The 22,973-nt window shown below is 37.9% G+C and overlaps 2 protein-coding genes across 2 annotated transcripts; both read left to right on the top strand.

The window, feature by feature from the left end:
• The first annotated feature begins 15,938 nt into the window (after positions 1-15,938).
• On the top strand, positions 15,939-16,724 carry LOC138881283 (uncharacterized). Its single transcript, XM_070161499.1, has one exon. It carries the CDS (start codon positions 15,939-15,941, stop codon positions 16,722-16,724), a length of 786 nt encoding a protein of 261 aa, XP_070017600.1.
• Positions 16,725-16,739: 15 nt separating this feature from the next.
• LOC138881282 (uncharacterized) lies at positions 16,740-20,620 on the top strand. Its single transcript, XM_070161498.1, has 5 exons — positions 16,740-16,797; positions 16,945-18,026; positions 18,184-18,278; positions 18,524-19,812; positions 19,962-20,620. Exons 1-5 carry the CDS (start codon positions 16,740-16,742, stop codon positions 20,618-20,620), a joined length of 3,183 nt encoding a protein of 1,060 aa, XP_070017599.1.
• The last annotated feature ends 2,353 nt before the right edge of the window (positions 20,621-22,973 follow it).

Below are 22,973 nucleotides of genomic sequence, written 5' to 3'. Positions count from 1 at the left end.
GAGTGCCCGCAACAAATCAATGCCAAAATCAATGTCTCTATCGGGCGTCATGCCCGGAAGATCAGCTGGAAACACATTGGGGAATTCTCTCACTACTGGAACTAAATCAACTATGGGGGTATCAATATTGACATCTCTCACAAGGCTAGATACGCGTCACACCCCTTCTCAACTATTCCTTGAGCTTTAAGAAGTGAAATAACTATGTTGGGAGTGTAATATAAAGTACCCCTCCACTCTTATCACAGTAATCCTAGCATAACCATCATCACAGTCTTAGCGTGATAATCAAGAATAGCATAATTGGGCGACAACCAGCCCATGCCCAAGATAAGATCAAAATATACCATTCTGAGAAATAATAAATCGACTCTGGTCTTAAAAACACTAAGAATGATCAGACACGACCGATACACGTGGTCTACAACAAGAAAATCTCCCACAAGATAGACACATAAACAGGGGAACTTAAAGAAACCCGAGATACGCCCAAATGCGGGGCAAAATAAGATGACACATAAGAATAAGTGGAGCCTGGATCGAATAGAACCGATGCATCCCTATGACAGACCGGGACAATACCTGTAATGATAGAATCGGAAGTAACAACCTCTATACGAGCAGGAAGGGCATAGTATATGGCATGGTCTCCCCCTCTAGGGTGACCTCTACCTCCCCGACCTCTACCTCTAGCTGGCTGAGCAGGTGGAGTGGCAGCTGGTGCTGTAATCATACCCTGGGAACCCTGTGGAGCATGTTGTGGCTGAGAAGTCTATAGAGGTGCACCTCTCCTAAGCCTGGGACAATCCCTCACCATATGGTGAGTGTCTCCACACTCAAAATAAACTCTAGGAGGGCGTGGTGGCTGTGATTGGCTCGGGCCAGGTCGGTTGGACTGACCACTGAAAGCACCCGTGCAGGAGGCACCCTAGATACTGGAGGTGCATAATAAGGCTCCTTAAGTCTAGGAGGAGCTGAAATATCACTGGCAGCTAGAAGAGCTGAATGAATGGGGAGACTCACATAACCCCTACCATGACGAACTACAGCTGGGGAACGGGTACCAAAATAATGGCTCGACTCTCAAGACCTCCTGGCCTCTCTCTCCTCCCTATCTTGAGCAAGCACCCTCTACTCTCCTAGCAATACTCACCATCTGCTGATACGCGATATCAATCTCTAACTCCTGGGCCATACTAGACCTGATGCTGGGAATGAGCCCCTCAATAAACCGGCGAACCCTCTCTCGAACTGTAGAAACCAAGACCGGTGCATGCCTTGCCAAGTTACTAAAACGGATGGCATACTCTTAGACCGTCATAGTACCCTAGCGCAACTACTCAAACTCTGCATGCCATGCGTCCCTAAGGCTTTGAGGGACATACTCCCTCAAAAACATACCGGATAACTGAGTCCATGTGAAGGAAACTACCTCAGTTGGATTGTCCAACTCAAAAGTACGCCACTACGGATAGGCTACCCCTCGAAGCTGGAAGGTAGTGAAAAAAACCACACTCGACTCTACTATGCCCATAGTGCGGAGGATATGGTGGCGCTCCTCCAGAAATCCCTGAGCATCCTCTGATGCTAGACCACTGAATGTAGGAGGGTCGTACTTCATGTACCTCTCAAGTCTCCATTGATCCTCCTCTAAAATCGTTGCCCTACCCTCAAGCTGAGCTGGGGATACATGTGGTACCGTATAACCTCCGGGATCTGATCGACCTGAACCCACTGCTCTAGGGTGCGGGCGGCGAGAGTCTATGCTCTTCCCCTGGCCTAAGATGTGGTTGCAGCAAGGGAAATCAACCCTGCCTGAGCTAGAGTGTTGTACATGCTCATGAACTGTGCAAGGGTCTCCTGAAAAGATGGAGTAGTAGTAGTAGGCATATCAGGTGCCTGTGCTCCTACTGGAGCCACTGGTGGTTCCTCTGCAACAGCTCGTGCAGGTTCTCTAGCTGCATCACGTGCACATCCTCAGCCTCTACCCTGGCCCCGGCCTCGGGCGACTCCAGCAGGGGGCGTGGGTGCCTGATCATCTCGGGTAGCACATGTCCTCACCATCTATGAGAGAATAGAAGACAGAAGTTTAGAATTTAGAAATCCATAATCGTGCATGACAAGGAATCAAATGAAGTGGAATTTTCCTAAGAGTTCCATAGCCTCCCGAAGATAAGTACAAACGTCTCCGTACTAATCCGAGAGACTCTACTAAACCAGCTTGTGACTCACGACCCCTATGAACCAAGAGCTCTGATACCAACTTGTCACGACCCTAGTTCTCCCTTCGTGAACCGTCGTGAAGGCACCTAGTCTCTATGACTAGGTAAGCCTAATATTCCGGAAAATCACAGTAAATATAAGTACTAATATTTAACGAGAATGAAATCATAGAAAAATAACAACTCAGTACACAGAGATAGCAACAGGTTATCTCCCGGGATACCGTCTCGTAGATTCAAATGTAAATGTGCACGGGATCTCTCGGATTACCGTTCCGTATACCCAAACGTAAATGTGCAGGGGGATCTACCGAGATACTTTCTCATAGTCCCAAAGTAAATATACAGCTCAACCAAACAAAGATAACAGTTACAGCAAGATAACACAATTTAGACTAAGTCCGAGTCAAGGAAGAACAGAAAATTTCACTAAAACATGTTGCACAGAGTTCAGATAGGCAGTTAAGATAGTTAAGGCGTGTAGGCATGCTTTCCTAATCTAAACAGGATAGTTACATATACTAGTGTTGCTCAATTTAAAGGAAAAATGGATATTTGCTTAATGAAAAGGGAGCTTTCAACAAATAGCTCGTGCATGCACTTGTCACCTCATGTACACGGCACTCATATATCAAACAACACTAAATCCTAAGGGGAGTTCCCTCACACAAGGTTAGGAAAGTCACTTACCTCGAACCAAGCTCAAATCAATCCGAAATAATGCTCTTTCCATGAATATCCAGCTCCGGATGGCTCCAATCTAGCCAAATCAATTACGTAACGTAAATATAACTGCAAATAACTAATTTAGCTATTGAAATCAAAGATAAGGAAAGAAAATAAAAAAAACACCAAAAATCATACCAGGGCCCACGTCTCGAAATCGGGTAAAAGTCACAAATTATGTTCATTCATTCACTCACGAGTTCACTCGTACCAAAATTATTCAAATCCGATGCCAAAATCCCACTCAAATCTCAGATTTTTAGTTGGGAAACTTTTTCCCCAATTTCTCAACTTCCTCACTCAAATTCATTAATTAAATGAAGAAAACAACTACGGATTAATGAAATATGATCAAAATAAGATTAGGAATCATTACCCAATAATTTCCTCTAAAAAAACTCTCGAAAAATCGCCTTCCTCCGAGCTCAAAATCGAATTTTATGGAATGCACACCAAACCCTCGAATTCTCTCTTTTTCTGCCAGACAAACCGCACCTGCGGACCCTTCTTCGCACCTACGGCGCCGCACCTGCAGGAATTCCATCGCAGGTGCGCAATTCACTTAACTGGGCTGGGATCGTATCTACGAGCCCGCTCTTGCGGTCCCCAACCGCTTCTGCGAATTCCTTACCGCATCTACGAACCCAGCTGGTCCAGGGCAAATTCCGCTTCTGTGGTTCCTTAACCGCTTCTGCGGCTCCGCACCTGCGGTCCAAAATGTACAGTTGCGAAAACACTAGGTGCAGCAACTTCAGCAATTTACATAAGTCTCAAACCAATCCGTTAAGCACTCGAAACACTCCTGACTCCTGGGACCTCAACCAAACTTACCAACCAACCCTAAAACACCATACGAACTTAGTCGAGCCCTCAAATCACATCAAACAGCGCAAAAATCACGAATCATCCTCCAATTCAAACTTATAGAACTTGAAACTTCAAATTTCTACATCGATGCCGAAACCTATCAAACTATGTCCGATTGACCCCAAATTTTGCACACAAGTGATACTCAACATGGACCTACTCCAACTTTCGGAATCGGATTCCGACCCCTTCCGACCCCAATATCAAAAATTTCACTACCGGCCCGAAATTTCAAAAATTCAACTTTCGCCATTTCAAGCCTAAATGAGCTACGTACCTCCAAAACATCATCCGGACACGCCCCCAAGCCCAAAATCACCCAACGGAGCTAACGAATCGACGGAATTCCATTCCGGAGCCGTCTTCACACTGTTCTAACTACGGTCCAAATTCTAAAACTTAAACTCTCATTTAGGGACTAAATGTCCCAAAATACTCCGAAACTCAAAATGAGTCATCCCGGCAAGCCACAATAGCAGAAATAGATACGGGGGAAGCAGTTAATAGAGGATCGGGGAGTTAATTCTCAAAACAACCGGCCGTGTCGTTACACTAAAACGAAAGCTAAAAGGCACTAATAAATAGTCAAGATCCCCACTTATCAGTCTCCTTTTCTTCTTATTAGGTTTCTTTTCTTCTCTTTATTAACCTTTTTTATTTTCTGGCCTCCAAATAATTGTTAAAGGTGCATATTTTAATTATAGACAAACTTTAGGCATTTCATGTAGCTATATTTTTTAACATTCTGAATCCTCTTTAAAATAGCGTTTTTCTTCTGAAATTAAACTTCAGGAGAAATAAATTTTTTCCTATAGTATACTTAAAAGTTAGATTAGGTGTTCGACGCATTGTATATTCACGTCCTACATATATGAAGCAAAATTATCTTCAAAACTTTGTATTTGTATCTCCTATAAAGCACTTTTTTAAAATATTTTTGACGCGTTATGTACATTGGACGAGTCAAAGTACTACATAAGTTTATGTTGGTTTGTGCTTATGTACACATCGTATCTATCTGAATAAATTTAGCTAATCATTTTTGTTCAACAATTAAGTTTAACCTTGTATTTTTTATTTTAAGAATTCGTGCATCTTATCACATACCTTTTAATGGATTATTATTTTTTATTAATTTAAATGTTTGTATCAATTAACAGGCAGTATATAAAATCACTTTTGTCCATGTTTGCACTGGAAAGGTCGTACAACTTCATGTGGTTTATAGTTGTCTACTTTTCCAGTGTCGGTATGATTAAATTATTTGCATCTCTTTCATTAGTAATCCTTTTTCCCCCGCTCGATCCAAAGCATCGAATTAAAAAGCGGGATTTCAGTGGTTCAACTGATATAGTTTGGTGAAATACACATAAATCCGCCAAAAATATGGAAAACTTCCTTGGATTTTTGAATATTATGATTTTTAATCCGTTAAACTTTCCAGCTATAAATTTCTCCAAAAGGGGCTTTCATGGCATCAGATTTCTTCAAAAATGGCAAAAACGTTTCTAAGGACAGTCACTAAAAAGAAACAATTGCTAACTTGTGACCTCCCAAGTTGGTTAGTCTTTGAATTGTATAACAGTCACTCATCAAATTCTAATAGCATTTACTTTCTTTTTTTCTCAAACTGTATTTCACAGCTTATGGCCAATTGCAAACATTTAATGGGAGATATACCTAATAGTTTTGTTTATTTTTTCTTGAAATTTACCAAATATTGTAAAAAAATTCTATTTAATTTTTTAAACAAGGCTTATTTAATTAAGCTGCTCGGAACTAACATGGAAAAATTCAAGGATAATCTCTTAAGATTTTTGTTTGATGGTAGTATATTAAGAACAACGCTCAGCTTGTTCTTATTTGCTCGTGATGGACGCATTGACACACCATATTCAAGGAGAGGTGCCATAGTGTGTGTTATTCGCTGATGATATAGTTCTGATTGAGGCGGTGTGAACGAGAGATTGGAGGTTTGGAGACGGACCCTTGAGTCTAAAGGTTTCAAGCTGAAAAAGACTAAGACAGAATACATGGAGTGCAAGTTCAGCAGCACGTCGGGAGAAGCGGACATGGAAGTGAGGCTTGCCTCACAAGTCATCCCCAAGAAAGGGAGATTCAAGTACCTGGGGTTAGTTATCTAGGGGGTGAGGAGATTGGTGAGGACGTCACGCACCGTATATGGATGGGGTGGATGAAATGGAGGCTAGTGTCTGGTGTGACAAAAATGGGCCTCCGGAACTTAAAGGAAAGTTCTATGGGCTGGTGGTTAGGTCGCCCATGTTATATGGTGTAAAGTGTTGGCCAATCAAGAATTTTCATTTCTAAAAGATGAAAGTTGCAGAGATAAGGACGGTGAGATAGATGTGCAGACAGACTAGGCTGGATAAGATCAGGAATGAAGATATTCGGGTGAAGGTGGGTGTGGTCCCATGAAAGATAAGATGGGGGAAGCTAGGCTTAGATGGTTCGGGCACTTGTGGAGGAGAAGCATGGATACCCCGGTAAGGAGGTGTAAACGACTGGCCTTGACAAGTATGAGAAGAGGTAGAGGGAAGCCTAAGAAATATTGAGGAGAGGTGATTAGGCAGGACATGGTGCGGATGCATATTTTCGAGTACATGGCCCTTGATAGAAAGTTGTGGAGGTCGAGCATTAGGGTCGTAGGTTATGAGATAGGAGGCTAGTATGATAGTATTTTGTTTTAGGCTGCAAGTGGCTCCAGTTTTGTCATTTGTACTTCAGTAGGGTTGTAGGTTAGGCTGTAGTATGTTAGTGACTCTTGTCGTGTCCATATTATTTTGCGTCTTTAGTACTGTGCCATTGTTACTACGTAATATTATTACTGTTCTCTCTATTTCCTGGTTATTACGTTGCTGGTGGTATTTTTCTGGATTCTTTTATTCTTACTGCTACACTGTCTCGTTCCATCTTCTTGTGTCGAGGGTCTATCGGAAACAAACTCTCTACTCTTTCATAGTAGGAGTAATATCTACGTACACACTGCCCTCCACAGAGGTCTGCTGTTGTTGGTATTATATTGAGATTTTTGATGTTTGATGATAAATCTATATTTTATTACATTAGTTACCTTGCAGTTTGATGGAATAGTAATAAGTTGTGTGACATTTGAGCTTAATTATATTGTTTTTATGTGTAGGGATACTTGAAAAAGAATTGGGAGGAAGTTGAGCAAATTAACACAAAAAACGAAGAAAACAGAGCGTGATGGAGCACTTGGGCATGGGGCCTCCTCAACCCAGTGCCAGGAGCACCGCGAGGTAGCCTCTAGCGCGCCAACAGTGGCACCATACACGACACTAGGCGCTGAAAAAGTGGCACCTCAAACTGCCTGATTTATCTATCACAGATAATTCCCATGGTGTGCATACTATGTGAATTTCATTGTAAGTGGGGTGACGCCGCCTGATTATGTCGTAATAGTAAGAGAAGATTCATTCATGATATTCACTTCTATTTTTGGGATGAGCCGTTTTCTTTTAAGCAGTGTGCAGATCAATTGGTGACATATTGTATACCTGACGAAAAGATATAAGCTATTTTATATTATTGCCACGCATCGCTTATGGTGGGCATCATGGTGGTGATAAGACAGATGTAAAGGTGATGTAGTCGGGCCCCTATTGGCCTATATTGTTCAAAGATGCATACACTTTCGTAAAGAAGTATGATATGTGTCAAAGGACCTAGAAGTCCCTCTCTACTCTTCCTTAAGTTAAAGACTTTCTTGTATTTTCTTCGTTGATAGTTTTCTGGAGTTTAGAAGCACTATTTACTTCTGTAGCTCGTGACTCATGATATTTCGATTTTTGGGAGAATTTATGTTCAGTTCGAGAGTGTTTATTATATATGACGAGCGACATCTAAACTTTTTAATTCAATTTACCTGTTAAATTGTTATTTTTCATGTTTTTGTTTCTTTTCTGCGAAAATGTTAGGCTTACATAGTCGTAAAGACTAGGTGCCGTTACGACGGTTCACGGAGGGAAAACTTGAGTCGTGACAATGGATTGGTGTTGGTCGGGGTATACCTTCTAATGAGGACATCAACACTCCTGAGCATTCTATGTACGAGGAGGAGGAGTAGGTATCCGATGATGATTATCGCCACTGGAGAGGACCTCGGATATAAGGCTAATAACTGGGAGGAGGCGGATAGAACCTTCTTCGATAAGGTAGATGACATTGTTTATTGAGGAGGGAGTTTCTTATCCGTCCTTATTATTTTTGCTTTATTTGTGCATCCAAGACACTGCACTTTCTAAGAATGGGGTGGGTGACTCTCTTCGGATTATTATTAATATTATATTAGTGGTAATGTTAACTTCTTATTTTAAATTTTGGCTAGCTTCTTAATTCTAGTGTGCTTTTATAGTTAGTAGTATTTTACTAATAGTTTAGAAGCATAATAGAAAAAATTGGACTTCTCCCGTTGATGAATTTTCTAAACAGTTTTATTGAGGGATTAAAGTCTAAATGAAAGTTTAAAAAATTTAAAAAAATTAAAAATACAAAATTAAGTCTTTTTATTTTTCGTAGGTAGTAATAATCCCCTGTGATTTTTCTCTGTGCCTTGATTTCTTTTCAGGAGATATAACTTGAATAGGGTGAACTTTTTCTATTTTTAGAGTAGATTAGGATTGAGGAACTAAAGGATGAAGAATGATTCCTAGTTTCTTTTGACTTGTTTGATAGTAGCATATTTAGTCCTTGACATGTGTATTACCTTTCCTATTTTAAATTTTTTTGATGATGCCTTGATGAATTGGATGGCATGTTTTGTGATACCTATAGCTCGTTTTCTTGACTTATATTCATTTATGCTTAATATCTCTTGGCTCTATGAACACTTGCTTTGATTTGAGAGTCGAAATGAGATCATTCTTAGTGAGTCATATTCCATGTGTGGTGAGGTTTTTGTATAGTCCATATTTTTGCGTTTGAGTCTAGAACTTGTCCGACATATGAGTTGAAGCAAAATCTTAAGTGTTGCTTGGTTTGAAAAGTGATTTTAGGCCATGTTTGATTTTTTAAAGCTTTGTTGCTCCATCCCTAGTTAGACTTTTTAGAGCATGTAAACATTTCCTTTAGCAACCGTATTACAAGAATATACCCTTTTATTCCTAATTGAATTGTTTTAATCTCTTTACCTTTTAAGCACATGAGTTGTGAAAAATGAACATTAAAAAGAAGTAAGGAGGGAACTTGGGTAATGATTGAGTGGGACTAATGAAATAAAAAATTGTGGACTTGTATATTAAGGAAAACACCGCTAGCAATGTGGGCAAAGTACAAGAGATAAAATATTAGAAAGAAAAAATAAAAAAGAAAAAAATTTGCAAGAAAAGAAAGAAATGAAAAATAAATATATCAAAATAAATAAGTACATCTTGTCCTTATTAGTGAGTGCGAGTTAAAGCAGAGCTTAAAGAAAGAGGCAACGTTTTTAGGGGTGATCTTGATTGTGATGTTTGAAATTGGGTTGAAGAAAGTTATGCTTAAAATTGACTATATAATGTGTTAAAGTGCTTAGAAGGATTGTTCATTATTCCTAAATATCTTACCCGTCCTTCAATCTGCATTACAATTACGATAAAGTCCTAATTGATTTTAGATCGAGCTAGCCTACATTCGTTGAGATTTCCATAAAGGGCAAGGTTATGGTACCTTTTGTATGCATGTGACTTCTTTTTTAGAGTAAGTGAGTTCTTTCATGTATATATGAATCCTTCGATTACATTTGACGGTTTGACTTAAATGTGTGGATTGTTTACTCTCTTTAGGTTTGCTATGAGGGCACATGGTTTCACAACGAATAGGTAACGTTATTAGACTTCTCTGTTGGGGTGAGTGTTGACATTGAATTTGTTTTTGAGGCTAGAATTGTTATGAGCATGTTGTAAATGTGTTGGAATGTTTTGAATATTTTAAAGTTTAGCATAAGTTATGGGAAGTATAAATTGAATACATATGCTAGACCTTAATTGTTGCTATCAATTATAGTCATAGATGTAGTGTGATCTGAATTTGCTAAGTCATGAGGTGCTTGAAAAGAAAGTAATTAGTAGGATGACTTGAGGGAGAGCAATGTTAAGTGTGGTGTGGTGATGTTCGGCAATAAGTCTATATTATGTCATATTATTTACCTTGTAACTTGTTCGAATAATGATAAGTTGTGCCATATTTGAGCTTAATTACATTGTTTTTATGTTTAGGAATACTTGAAAAAGAATTGGGAGGAAGTTGTGCAAATTAGCACAGAAAATGAAGCAAATGGAGCGTGAGGAGCACTTGTGCGCGAGGCCAACTCAACTCAAAGCCAGGAGCACCGTGAGACAGCCTCCAGCACACCCGTGGTGCCATACATGCACTACTAGAAATCCGGGAAAAAGGGACCACAAAAAGCGACCAAAGTTGGTCGCTTATGGCCCAAAAAGCGACCAAAAAACGACCAAACACGCCTGGTAGCTATATTGATGGTCCCTTTTATTTAGGGACTAAAGTTGGTCGCTATTTAGCGATCAACTTTGGTCTCTAAGCTAAAAGGGCCAAATATTCTGATTTTGACTTTAGTGACCAACTTTGGTCGCTATATTAATTTAATAATATAAATTTGGCGACCAAAGTTGGTCTCTACATATGAAATACGTTATTTTTAATTTATCATTAATCATTAGAAAGCGACCAACTTTGGTCTCTAATCCAAATATTATATTTTAAAATCTGGACAATAGAGACCAAAGTTGGTCGCTAAATTCAAGAATTTAATTTTTTTTTTAAAGATAAGCGACCAACATTGGTCGCTATATTTCCAGAAATTGTATTTTTTTAATACAAATCTAGGCAGGTAGCGACCAAGGTTGGTCGTTATTGCCCAGAAAATTATTTTTTTTATAGTGAAATGCGACCAAATAGAGACCAAAGTTGGTCGCTTTTCTTGGTATATTTTTGGCAGAAACTGCCTGTTTTGGCAGCTACACCACCTGCCAGCTTACCAAACATCCTAAACAGGCATTTTATGCCAGCAACAACAACAACAACAATTAAAAGCAACAATCAATAGAACTAACACATTAAGCTAACAAAACTAAGTTAACGCTTATTACAAGCCCATTCGAACTAAAAAGAACTAACACAATAGAACTAAGTTTTTTTGTCTAGTTCAAAGTATATAAAGTACTCAAGGAGTGTTCTTTCAGCATCCTCGTCCGAAAGTTGGATTGCCTCGCCCGATTCATTAGGCGGTTGACTGCGTATGAATTCCCCCACGTCAGCTGCATGTGAAGCGAACCTATATGAAAAAATTATATATATTGAATTAGTATTTCAAAATTTATATAAAAGTAAATCAAAATACTTAATGAAAAGTAAAAAAATTTACATGTATATAGTCGAGGCTCGACCCTCCTTTCTAAATCAGTCTCTTTCTTCTTCTTTACAATACGAGTTTCATTGAATAGCTCATCTTGCTTCATTGGCATCATAAAGCTGTCTGGTGGCTTTGGTGATTATCCTCGTGGTACTATTACTCGGGATGAACTTGGATACAGAGAATAACTTGGATACAGTACCTGATAGGGTGTGTCTTTGATCAATTGTTGATCTCTATAGCTACAATGATAATGAGAAGGCAACGACATGTGTTTCAAAATAGTGATGGTGTAGGTAGGATTTAACATTTCCTAAGTAGATAAAAGAGGTTATAGAGGAATTCTCTACTTCACTTTCCAAGAGGAAAAGAAGTTTGATTGATAGTGACAACGTTGATGAAGACGGAATGTTTTCTGTTGGTCGTGGCAGTTCCCATAAAGCGGGGATCATAAGACTCTATGATGACAAATATTATAGGAAGTTTTGTTCTAAACTTTCTTCCAAGTCTGATCCATACAAGCTTAATGTGATATTGGTGAAATCATTATCCGAATCCGAAGAAATATCACCAATATTACATTAAGCTTGTACGGATCAGACTTGAAAGAAAATTTAGAACAAAACTTCCTATAATCTCTGTCATCATAGATTCTTATGATCCCCATTTTATGGGAACTACTATGACCAACGGAACACATTCCGTCTTCATCAACCTTGTCACTCTCAATTAAACTTCTTTTCCTCATGTAAAATGAAGTACAGAATTACTCTATAAGCTCTTCTTTTATCTACTTAGGAAATACTAAATTCCTACCTACACCATTACTATTTGAAACACGTGCCATTGCCTTCTCACCATCATTGTCGCTAATGAGAAGAACAATTAAAGGCACACTTTGCCAGGTACTGTGTCTTAGTTATTCTTGGTGGAAGTTCTATTGCATGTCTAATAACGTCATCAACCTCTTCTAATAATCCTCCGGCAATCTAAAATTCCAAAACATAAACTAAAAGTTCAATTCATATCCTAAACCTTCAATTCATATCCACAAAAATTCAAGTCATATCCTAAAGGTTCAACTCATATCCTAAAAAGTTCAAGTCATATCGTAAAATTTCAATTGATATCGTACAAGTTCAATTCACAAGAACAAAACCTAAAAACTAAAAGTTATATTCATATCCTACGATTTTAAACATATCCTAAAAGTTCAAGTCATATCCTAAAGGTTCAATACATATGCTAAAGGTTCAATTTATTTCCTAAAAGTTCAACTCATATCTTAAAAGTTTCAATTTATATCCTAAAAATTCAACTCATATCCTAAAATTTCAATTTATATCCTACAAGTTCAATTCACAAGAACAAAACCTAAAAACTAAAAGTTATATTCATATCATACGAGTTTAAATATAAACTAAAAGTTCAAGTCATATCCTAAAGGTTCAATACATATGCTAAATGTTCAATTTATTTCCTAAAAGTTCAACTCATATCCTAAAAGTTTCAATTTATATCCTACAAGTTCAATTCACAAGAACAAAACCTAAAAACTAAAAACTAAAAGTTCATCAACTCATACCTAAAAGTTCAATTTGTATTTACGACTTTAAACATAAACTAAAAGTTATGATTATATCCTAAAAATTCAACCCATACCCTAAACCCTAGATTTCTATAAATCGAAGGAATAGTAATTTCGTCATCATTTTCCGGTCATAACTCCGGAATCCGGTGGTGGAACTAACCAAACTTGGTGTCAAAAGATACATAATTTCCTTACGAATAATACCCAATTGGTTTCAACTTCAGATCTATAGTCAATTTTTGTAGATCTTAATTCCATTTTCACGAGTTACTGTAGCAGATAGTGTTCTTCATTCAATTCTAGCAATTCAGCTAATTCCAGCGCTACTGTTGAGCACAATAGCTTGTTTTGATAACGTGAAAGTGTTCTCTTCTCTTCTAAGATTGGTTTGATTTCTAAGCTTCATTTCAGATTGTGAAATTGGATTCACAGCCATACGCAGTAAGTAAAGTGAAGTTAGTTCAAATTACAGTATCATCGTTTTCTTGCAAAGCTGTTGCACCTGTGTCATGTAAGTAAAGTGCTAAAGAATTACAACCGTAATGGACACACAGGCAGGTGGCCAGTCACATTTAGAGGCTGCGCTGCCTAAACAACCTCCTCCAAACATTGCACAAACATCAGGGAACACAAATAACAACAAACAGCCGATGGATTACTCCAAATTTCTGAAACCTTGCACTTTAAATGCTGCAATGCAGGAGCAACAGGAAGTTGAGCCAATTCCTATTCGTCCACCTACAATACTGAATGGAGAACATGTTATTCAGTTCACAGAAGCAGAAGTAGAAAGGATGGATATCATCGAAGGATTACAATATGCAATAGTTGGTAAATGTTCTTATGGAAGCCCAGAAATTCAACAACTGCGTAAGTTAATACCAATTCAATGCGGAATTAAAGGTGAATGTAACATTGGTTTTCTAAGGAATAGACATATTTTAATTATAATGACGTTAAGGCGGGACTATCTTCATTTCTTATCAAAAACTCATTACATAAAGGACAGGGATGGCTATCAATATCAGCTTAGGCCATTGATTTATGACTCAAAGTTTAGAGCAGATGAAGAAACACCCAAGGCAATGGCTTGGATTTCATTCCCAGGTCTATTGCCAACCTTTTTTGTAAAGGAATGTCTATTTTCTCTAGCTTCAGCAGTAGGTAAACCTATGCATCTAGACATGGCAACAATTAATAAAACTAGACCTAGTTGTACTAGGGTGAAGGTACTAGTTGACTTACTTGCAGATCTGCCTAAAAAGGTGAGGATGGACATAGTCAACGAAGCTAAAGGAACCACAAGAACTGAATGGGTGAGAATTCAATATGACATGCTGCCTAAATATTGCAGACATTGTAAACTTCAAGGGCATGATCAATTTGAATGTTGGAGGATATACCCTGAACTATATGTGGAGAAGGAGAATGACAACCAAGCAGATACAGCTAAGAAACAGGACATAGGGAACTCACAGCCTATAATGATGTTATCTAGTGGAAAGGTCGTGGGTAATGTGAATGTTACAGCAAAAGAGCAATGGAAGGAAGTGAAGAACAATAGAGTTAGAAATGTAGTAAATCAAAATACTAGTCTCACTAATAATGGAATGGAACCAGCTAAGCAGTTTGAAAACAATAAGAACAAGGAGGGTACAAGCATTGTAGAGAGACAAGTAGAAGCACAAAGCAACAGTGATAAGGATTTGGTGGCAGTAGACAATGAAGATAATGATCATGTTCAAGTAGCTAACAAGTTTGCAATATTACAAGGGATGGATGAAGAGGAAGAACCTGTTAATCAATTGGCAATGGTGGCAGCTAATGTAGCAACAAACAGTTCAGCACTTCATAACCAAGCATCTACAAAGCAAAAACCAAAAAATATGGTCAATAATTGGGGAAAGTTAAATCCAGCATCACAAGCTTTTCATCTTAACTCATCAGGGATTATTTCGACTAATGGTCTAGTCAATGGAAATGAGGTATCAAAAGCAAAAAACGATACCGCACAATGGGTAGAAAGAAGCTTCAAGGATAAAATAGGAGAAGGAATAGTGAAGATCAATAAACCATGCCAGGAAATGCTATCACAAGATACATTAGTGAACAAGGTACTTAATAAAAATCCAAATTCTCAAGCAGAAGGGTCAAAATTGTCTACATTTAAAGAAAGAGTGCAAGAATGTGGAGGCAGGCTATGGGAGGCACAAAGGGAATACGATTCAGAGGAGAACGAAGTACCACTAGGAGCACAAGCTGATGAGGAACCCAATGAGAATGACAAAGAAGAAGAAGATGAGCAAAGTGTAAATGGAGAGATCCATGCCAATGACAACAATACAACTGGTAATTATTTAATAAAGGAAGGATCAAAAAATGTTGAGCACATCAATAATTTTTAGACAGCAGAAGTCACAGAAATTAGTAACTATGAAGGAAGAGGCCAAGAGGTAAATAATCCTGGAGGAACAAAAGATGATCAACTTCAGAAATCACAAGAAGACCCATAAGGACACAACACAACAGAGAAGGAGAAACAACCAAAACAAAAAACAGAAATAGTAAATATTACTGTTACATTGGAGAAAAACCAGTTGCAGCTGTTAAAAAGAGGAGAAGATAAAGCCTTGGTTTCTAAAAAGAATGCCTTTGGAGCTACATCAGGAGGGAAGGAAGACAATGAAGAAGGAGAAGAACCTGGTAAAACAGGATACGACATGGATCAAGAATCAACTACCCAACACCTTATGAATGCTGCAAGGAAAGGTGACTTATCACCTACGCAAGTGGAAAAGGCAAAATCAGCAGCAAAAGGTAAGAAGAAGCAACAAAAAGATAATTTTGCAGCACCAAAAGCTGGGGTGCACACAAGGAGAACGCTAACTAAATCCAACAATCAGTGATGAATGCTCTCATTTGGAATATAAGGTCAGTCAAAACACAGTAGGCCTTTGAAAGGTTGACAAAAATGCATAGGCAAAATCACTATGATTTTGTAGGATTAATGGAGCCAAAGCAACAAGCAAAAAAACTGGAAAGGTACAGAAACAAGATAGGACTTGCACAGGCAATTTCAAATGTTTCCAGCAAGATCTGAGCTTTTATAGATGAGGTATTTGAGGTAACTGTTATGTACAATATGGTGCAACAATTAACCCTAAGATTGTTTCATACTGAATCGCATGTGGAGTTTGTCCTAACATTGATATACGCAAAATGTGATGCAATTGAGAGGATAGAATTATGGGATTCATTATATGCAATGGCAAGGGATATGGATGCATCATGGCTTGTAGGAGGTGATTTCAATGTAATATGGGACGAAGAAGAGAAGTTTGGTGGGTTGCCTGTGTCATTGAATAAAATTGATGATTTTCGACACTGCATCAACACTTGCAATCTATTCGACCTTGGATTTAAAGGCAACATATTTACATGGTGGAATGGGAGAGCAGAGGAAGACTGTATATTCAAAAGACTAGACAGATGTTTGGCCAATGTTGAGTTCCAACAAACATTTCCAGGAATAGAGGTGCAACATTTGTCAAAGACTGGCTCTGATCATAGTCCAATGTATCTGAAGTGTGATATTGAGACTCCACCTATAAAAAAACCTTTTAAGTTCTTGAATTTTTGGGTGGAACATGCGACTTTTAAAGATGTGGTGAAAGAGAATTGGTCTGCTGATTTCAGTGCAAATCCTTTTATTCTTTCTAATCAGAAGTTAAAAAAATTAAAGAAGGCCCTTTCATTGTGGAGTAAGGCTACATTTGGAGATATTTTCCAAAAGATAGCAAGTATGGAAGAGGTAGTGATGGTTCATGAAGCAGAATTTGAAGCAAATCCTACAGGGATGAACAGGGAAAGACTACAAAAGGTTCAGGCAGAATTGATCAAATGTCTGGCACTAGAGGAGAAATATTAGCAATAAAAGGCAGGCATGACTTGGTTCAAGGAAGGGTATAGGAACACTAAGTTCTTCCACGCACAAGTGAGAGGTAGGAGGAAGAGACTTCAACTTAACAGAATTCAAAACAGTGGAGGACCCTGGATTGAAGAAGAACAAGAAATTGCAGAAAAGGCTATCAAATTCTACGAGGAATAGTTCACAGAAGCAGCTACTCCTTCATCATTTGATATCGTAGAGCATGTTCCTAATCTGATTAACACTGAGCAGAATGCAGAATTGATTAAGCAACCAATAAAAGAGGAGGTTAAAGTGGCAGTACTTGGACTTAATGGTGATAGTGCTGGGGGGCCAGATGGTATGACAGGAAAATTTTATCATTCTTGTTGGGACTTAATAGGGGATGACCTATACGACATGGTGAGAGCTTTTTTCAATGGTCATGAGCTACCCAAGTGTGTAACACACACAAATCTAGTTCTTCTACCAAAGAAAAAAGAAGTTACCACCTTTTCTGATTTAAGACCAATAAGCCTCAATAATTTTTCTAATAAGGTTATATCAAGGGTGGTACATGAAAGGCTAGTGAAATTTCTCCCAAGTCTGATATTAGAGGAACAGGCAGGTTTTGTTAAGGGAAGGAATATAGTAGAAAATATCCTTCTAACTCAGGAGATAGTGACTGACATTAGACTTAGAACTAAGGCTGGACCTAATGTCATCTTGAAACTAGATATGACCAAAGCTTATGATAGAATATCTTGGCTATTCCTAACCAAGGTACTGAGAAAGATGGGATTCATAGAAAGGTTGATAGGGATTGTCTTTGGATTAGTTTCAAACAATTGGTATTCTATTCTAATAAATGGTCAAGCTCATGGGTTCTTTAAGTCCTCAAGGAGAATAAAACAAGGTGATCCTGTATCTCCAACTTTGTTTATATTGGCAGCAGAAGCATTATCTAGGGGTCTCAATGCACTACATACTAACATGTATTTTTGTGGTTTTGGGATACCAAAGTGGAGTCCAAAGATCAATCATTTGGCGTATGCAAATGACATGATTATTTTCTCATCCTCAGATGAAACATCTCTGCTGCTGATTATGCAAGTGCTGAAGGCATATGAAAATGCATCTGGGCAGCTTGTTAACAAGACCAAATCAGCTGTGTACCTGCATCATTTAACAGACATAGAAGTGGTCAGCAAGGTGGAAAGGATCACAGGCATTCATAGGAATGATTTCCCTATCATATATTTAGGTTGTCCGATATTTTATGCAAGGAGAAAGCTGGAATTCTATCAGCCCCTAATTACTAAGGTAATGGACAAACTGCAATCATGGTGGGCAAGTTATTATCAGTAGGGGCAGGGCAGTTCTCATATCCCATGTATTGCAAAGCATGCCTATGCATCTACTATCAGCTTTAAACCCTTCAAAGTATGTGATAAATAGGTTGCACAAATTATTTGCTCAGTTTTTCTGGAGCAGCACTGTAGGAGGAACTAGTAGGCATTGGGCTTCATGGAATACCTTATGCATGCCAGTTGAGAAAGGAGGAATAGGTTTCAGGTCACTGCATGATGTAACAAAGGCATTATTCAGCAAGTTGTGGTGGAATTTCAAACCAAAACCAAGCCTATGGAGCCCTTTCGTATGTCAGAAATACTGTAAAAAATTAAATCCTGTAATTGTTCCGTGGAAAAGGGGGTCTCACATCTGGAGAAAAAAGTTGGAATGCAGAGATCTGATTGAACATCAAATCCTTTGGCAAACAAAAATGGGATCCTCACTATTTTGGTATGAAAACTGGACAGGTCTTGGGGCACTATATTTTTAGTTCCTCAGGACTTTGGCATTGATGAAAATGTACATAATGTACATGATGTTACCTTAGATGGTGAGTGGGATGTGGACAGGCTATTTGAATTGCTTCCTGAAGAGTTAGCAGTACACATTCTGGAGAAAATCAAACCACCTTCAACAATGCGGGTTCTTGACAGGCTTTTTTGGATGCTGGAAACAAGAGGATATTTCAGTGTTAAGTCAGCATGGGAGTATACGAGAAGAAGAGACGAACCAAGAAAAGCTTATAGAATGATTTGGGTAAAGGGACTGCCTATTAAAATAGCATTTTTCATATGGAAAGTGTGGAAAGCAAAGCTACCTTTAGATGATTTATTGAAAAGGGTAGGTTACTGCATGCCATCAAAATGTTGGTGTTGTGTACAGCCTGACGAGGAATCTCTTCAGCACTTGTTTTTTAGATCAGAAACTACAAAGACAACTTGGAAGTATTTTCTATCGAGGGCAGGAATAGATGTGGAGGGACTTACATTGCACCAAGCAATCACAAAATATTGGACTACAAATGTGTGCTTAAGTTTAAAACCAGTAATGCAAGAACTCCCCTCATGCGTAGTCTGGGAACTTTGGAAAAGAAGAAATAGTATGAAGTATGGGGAGGCGGTGACAACTAGCAGGATGATTTATCAAGTTTCAACAAATCTACAGGCATCGGTGAAAGTGAGAAAGCCTGGGATGGACATGGTACCTCACAAATGGCAAGATCTATTAGCTATGATGAAAAACTTCACTCCTAAACTTAAGGTTACCAAAGTCATGTGGGAATTTCCAAGTGCAGGATGGCTAAAAGTTAATACGGATGGTGCATCGAGGGGAAATCCAGGCAGGAGCTCAATAGGTTTTTGTATAAGAAATGAAAATGGTGACATAATCAAGTCAGTAGGGAAAGAGATTGAGGAGATAACAAACACAGTAGCTGAAGCGAAGGCCATGGTAGAAGCATTAAGGTTCTGCAGATTTCATCAATACTCACATGTATGGCTTCAAACTGACTCAATGTTATTAAAAAAGATAATGGATGGGATCTGGAAACCACCATGGATCATTTCTGAGCAGGTAGAGGAAATTATGCAACTAATGAATGGGAGCAATTACACAATTACTCATATTCATAGGGAGGGCAACAAGCTGGCAGACCACTTGGCTAATTATGCTTTAGATCATGGAGAAATAGAATGCCAACAATTCTGGCATCTAGATGCACAGGGAAGGAGGTTGGTTAATGAAGATAAGCTGCAATGTCCAAATCTAAGGGTGAAGGTGAACAGGAGATAGGAAGCAAAGAGAAAAGGAAGAGCAGGAGGCATAACTTAATCGACCAATATATTCAAATCCTAAGGGAGGAGGATATAATGATTGGTATTTCTAACTTTCTTTTCTCTAATGCAGGTGCCACTACGATGCTTATGGCAATCCATGCTGCAACTTTCGAGATAAATGATGCAAAAGAACAAAAACACATCAATAATCGAGCACAACAACAAAGACTAATGGCATTGGCAACCCAACCAGCATGGGGTGAAAGCGTGCTTTCAGTTCATTGGATATTCAACCAGCATGGTGCAAAAGTGTTTAATATCACACGCATGGTTCAGTTACAAAAAGGATCTGGGAATATAAAATTGATTACTCCTCATTTCGAGCACAACAAGAAGCAAATGGCATTGGAAACACAACTAGCATGTGCAGCAAATATGTTTTCGAGAAAAGCAGGCAACAAAGGCCAATGTCTTATATTAACGCATGTTTTAACCCACTTTCGAATTAATAATCTTTTAATGTGCACACAAGGTTTAATGTGGAAGGCCTGGCAGACAAAACATGCTGGTGAGCAAAGGAATCAAATGGAAAAGTGGAATGCACATGGAAAGTTATCTAGGATACATAAAAGCATGCAATACTCTAGGATGAAGGTAATATGGGATATATTTCTTTGTGATGCAGCTGTAGGTGGGGCTCACGTGCTTCCCACCACAAAGCTATCTTCATCAGCTCAATCGATAAAGCAAAATGAATGCAGCAAGGGGAAAAGATACCATGCACGATAGTTTGCTGATTCAAATAGTTGCTGATTTTGTGATTTTGGGAGTGGAAATTACAGCAGGAAAAACAACAACAATGGGAATTGGTGCATACGGATATCGACACTAACAGCAGTAATGAATGCACGCGCAAAGGATATTAAACACAGCAGCTGGAAAATGCTAAGGGACAACGAGCACGCAAAGGAGGAAGCTACATCTAACTGTGCATTGTGGCTTTTTCGGAGTCTTAAAAATATTTTAATGTGCACACATGGTTTAATGTGGAAGGCATGGCAGACAACACATGCTGTTGAGCAAAGGGATCACATGGAAAAGGATGTAGGTGGAGCTCACGTGCTTCCCACCACAAAGCTGTCTTGACTACTCGGCTTCATCGATGTCGTGCAACAAGGACGAAGCAGATGTCGTCTCCATCACGAGCAGATATCGTGCACAAGGCACAAGAACAAAACCTAAAAACTAAAAGTTATATTCATATCTTACGAGTTTAAACATAAACTAAAACTTCAAGTCATATCCTAAAGGTTCAATACATATCCTAAAGGTTCAATTTATTTCCTAAAAGTTCAACTCATATCCTAAAAGTTTCAACTCATATCGTAAAAAGTTCAAGTCATACATAAAAGCTTCAATTTATATCGTACAAGTTCAATTCACAAGAACAAAACCTAAAAACTAAAAGTTCATCAATTCTTATCCTACGAGTTTAAACATAAACTAAAAGTTCAATTTATATCCTAAAGGTTCAATTCATATCCACAAAAGTTCAAGTCATATCCTAAAATTTCTATTTATATCCTAAAAATTCAACTCATATCCTAAAAGTTTCAATTCATATCCTAAAAATTCAACTCATATCCTAAAAGTTTCAATTTATATCCTAGATTTCTATAAACCCTAGATTTTTATAAAATGTTAAATAATGATAAATACAACCTAAACCCTAGGTTTCTATAAAATACAATGTTAAATAATCAATTGAAACACTAGTCATTTGAAACTAATTCATAGCTAATAAACAAAACATTATAAGCTTACACAAAAGATATAAATTGTAATTCTAACCTAGAATTTTTAGGAGGTGGAGAAGGAGAGAGACGTAGCAGCGGCAGAGGCGACGGTGACGGGGCGGCGACAGCTGGGCGGTGGTTGTTGGTGGCGTGGGTGGGGCCTCTGGTGCTGGGAGTTGGAAGGGGGGAGGTTGAGTGTGAGAGAGAAAAGAGAGATTTTGGGAAATTTTTAGAAAGAATGGGAGGGGATCCCGGTTTTGACAGTCTGGAATTAAAAATAGCGACCACAGTTGGTCGTTATTTTGGTAGGTAAATCAGTTTTATATTACTCTTAATTCAATTTAAAATTATATATATATATATATAAGCTATATTCGATATAATACTACCTAGTACACTTATACTTAGTGCATAGTATAGCGTAAGTATATATATATATTATATATATAAGCTATATTTGATACAGTATGACCTAATACACTTATACTCAGTGCATAGTATAGCGTAAGTATATATATATATATATATATATATATATATATAAGCTATATTCGATATAATATTAGCTAATAGACATATATATATATATATATATATATATATATATATATATATATATATATATAACCTGTCCAGGACGTACCTGCAGTCAATTAGCATAGTACTAGCACATACAGGTACTTTCAAGACTTCTTCAGGAAGTTTTTGTAAATCCCAAGGCTACTTTTAAATAAAAGACAACACATTAATTTTGAAAAGAAAAGGCTACAGATTGAATACACACACACACACACACACACACACATATATATATATATATATGTATATATATATACAGAGAGAGAGAGAGAGACACGCACGATTCGTAGTACTATTCATCTCTTGTATTACAAAAGTATTAACGACTTACATTTATATTATTTAGATAGTAAATACACAAGTGATTTTAATTTTGACAATTGTTGACCTGAATAGAGACCAACTTTGGTCGCTATTTATTCAAGAATTTAGTTTAGCGACCAAAGTTGGTCGTTATATTTAAATCAGATTTAATTATATTTCATATAATATTTAAATTAATAATATAATTATTAAAATTGTATAACTGGGTCCCATTTAAGCGATCAAAGTTGGTCGGTATGTGCCTGCCCTTTAAGTAGCGACCAACGTTGGTCGCCATTTTTATATTATATATATTTATATTTTATAATTTTTTTAAAATAATAATATAATTATTAAAATTTTGTAGGTGGGTCCCACTTTAGCGACCAACATTGGTCACTAATCTCAGTAAATGTTTGACTAAGAAAGTCTGACATGTCCAGTCAACATTTAGACTAATATAG

The sequence above is a fragment of the Nicotiana sylvestris genome, chromosome 11 (genome assembly GCF_000393655.2).
Source record: "Nicotiana sylvestris chromosome 11, ASM39365v2, whole genome shotgun sequence".
NCBI classification, from domain to species: Eukaryota; Viridiplantae; Streptophyta; class Magnoliopsida; order Solanales; family Solanaceae; genus Nicotiana; species Nicotiana sylvestris.
This window is presented reverse-complemented; position numbering and strand designations above follow the sequence as displayed.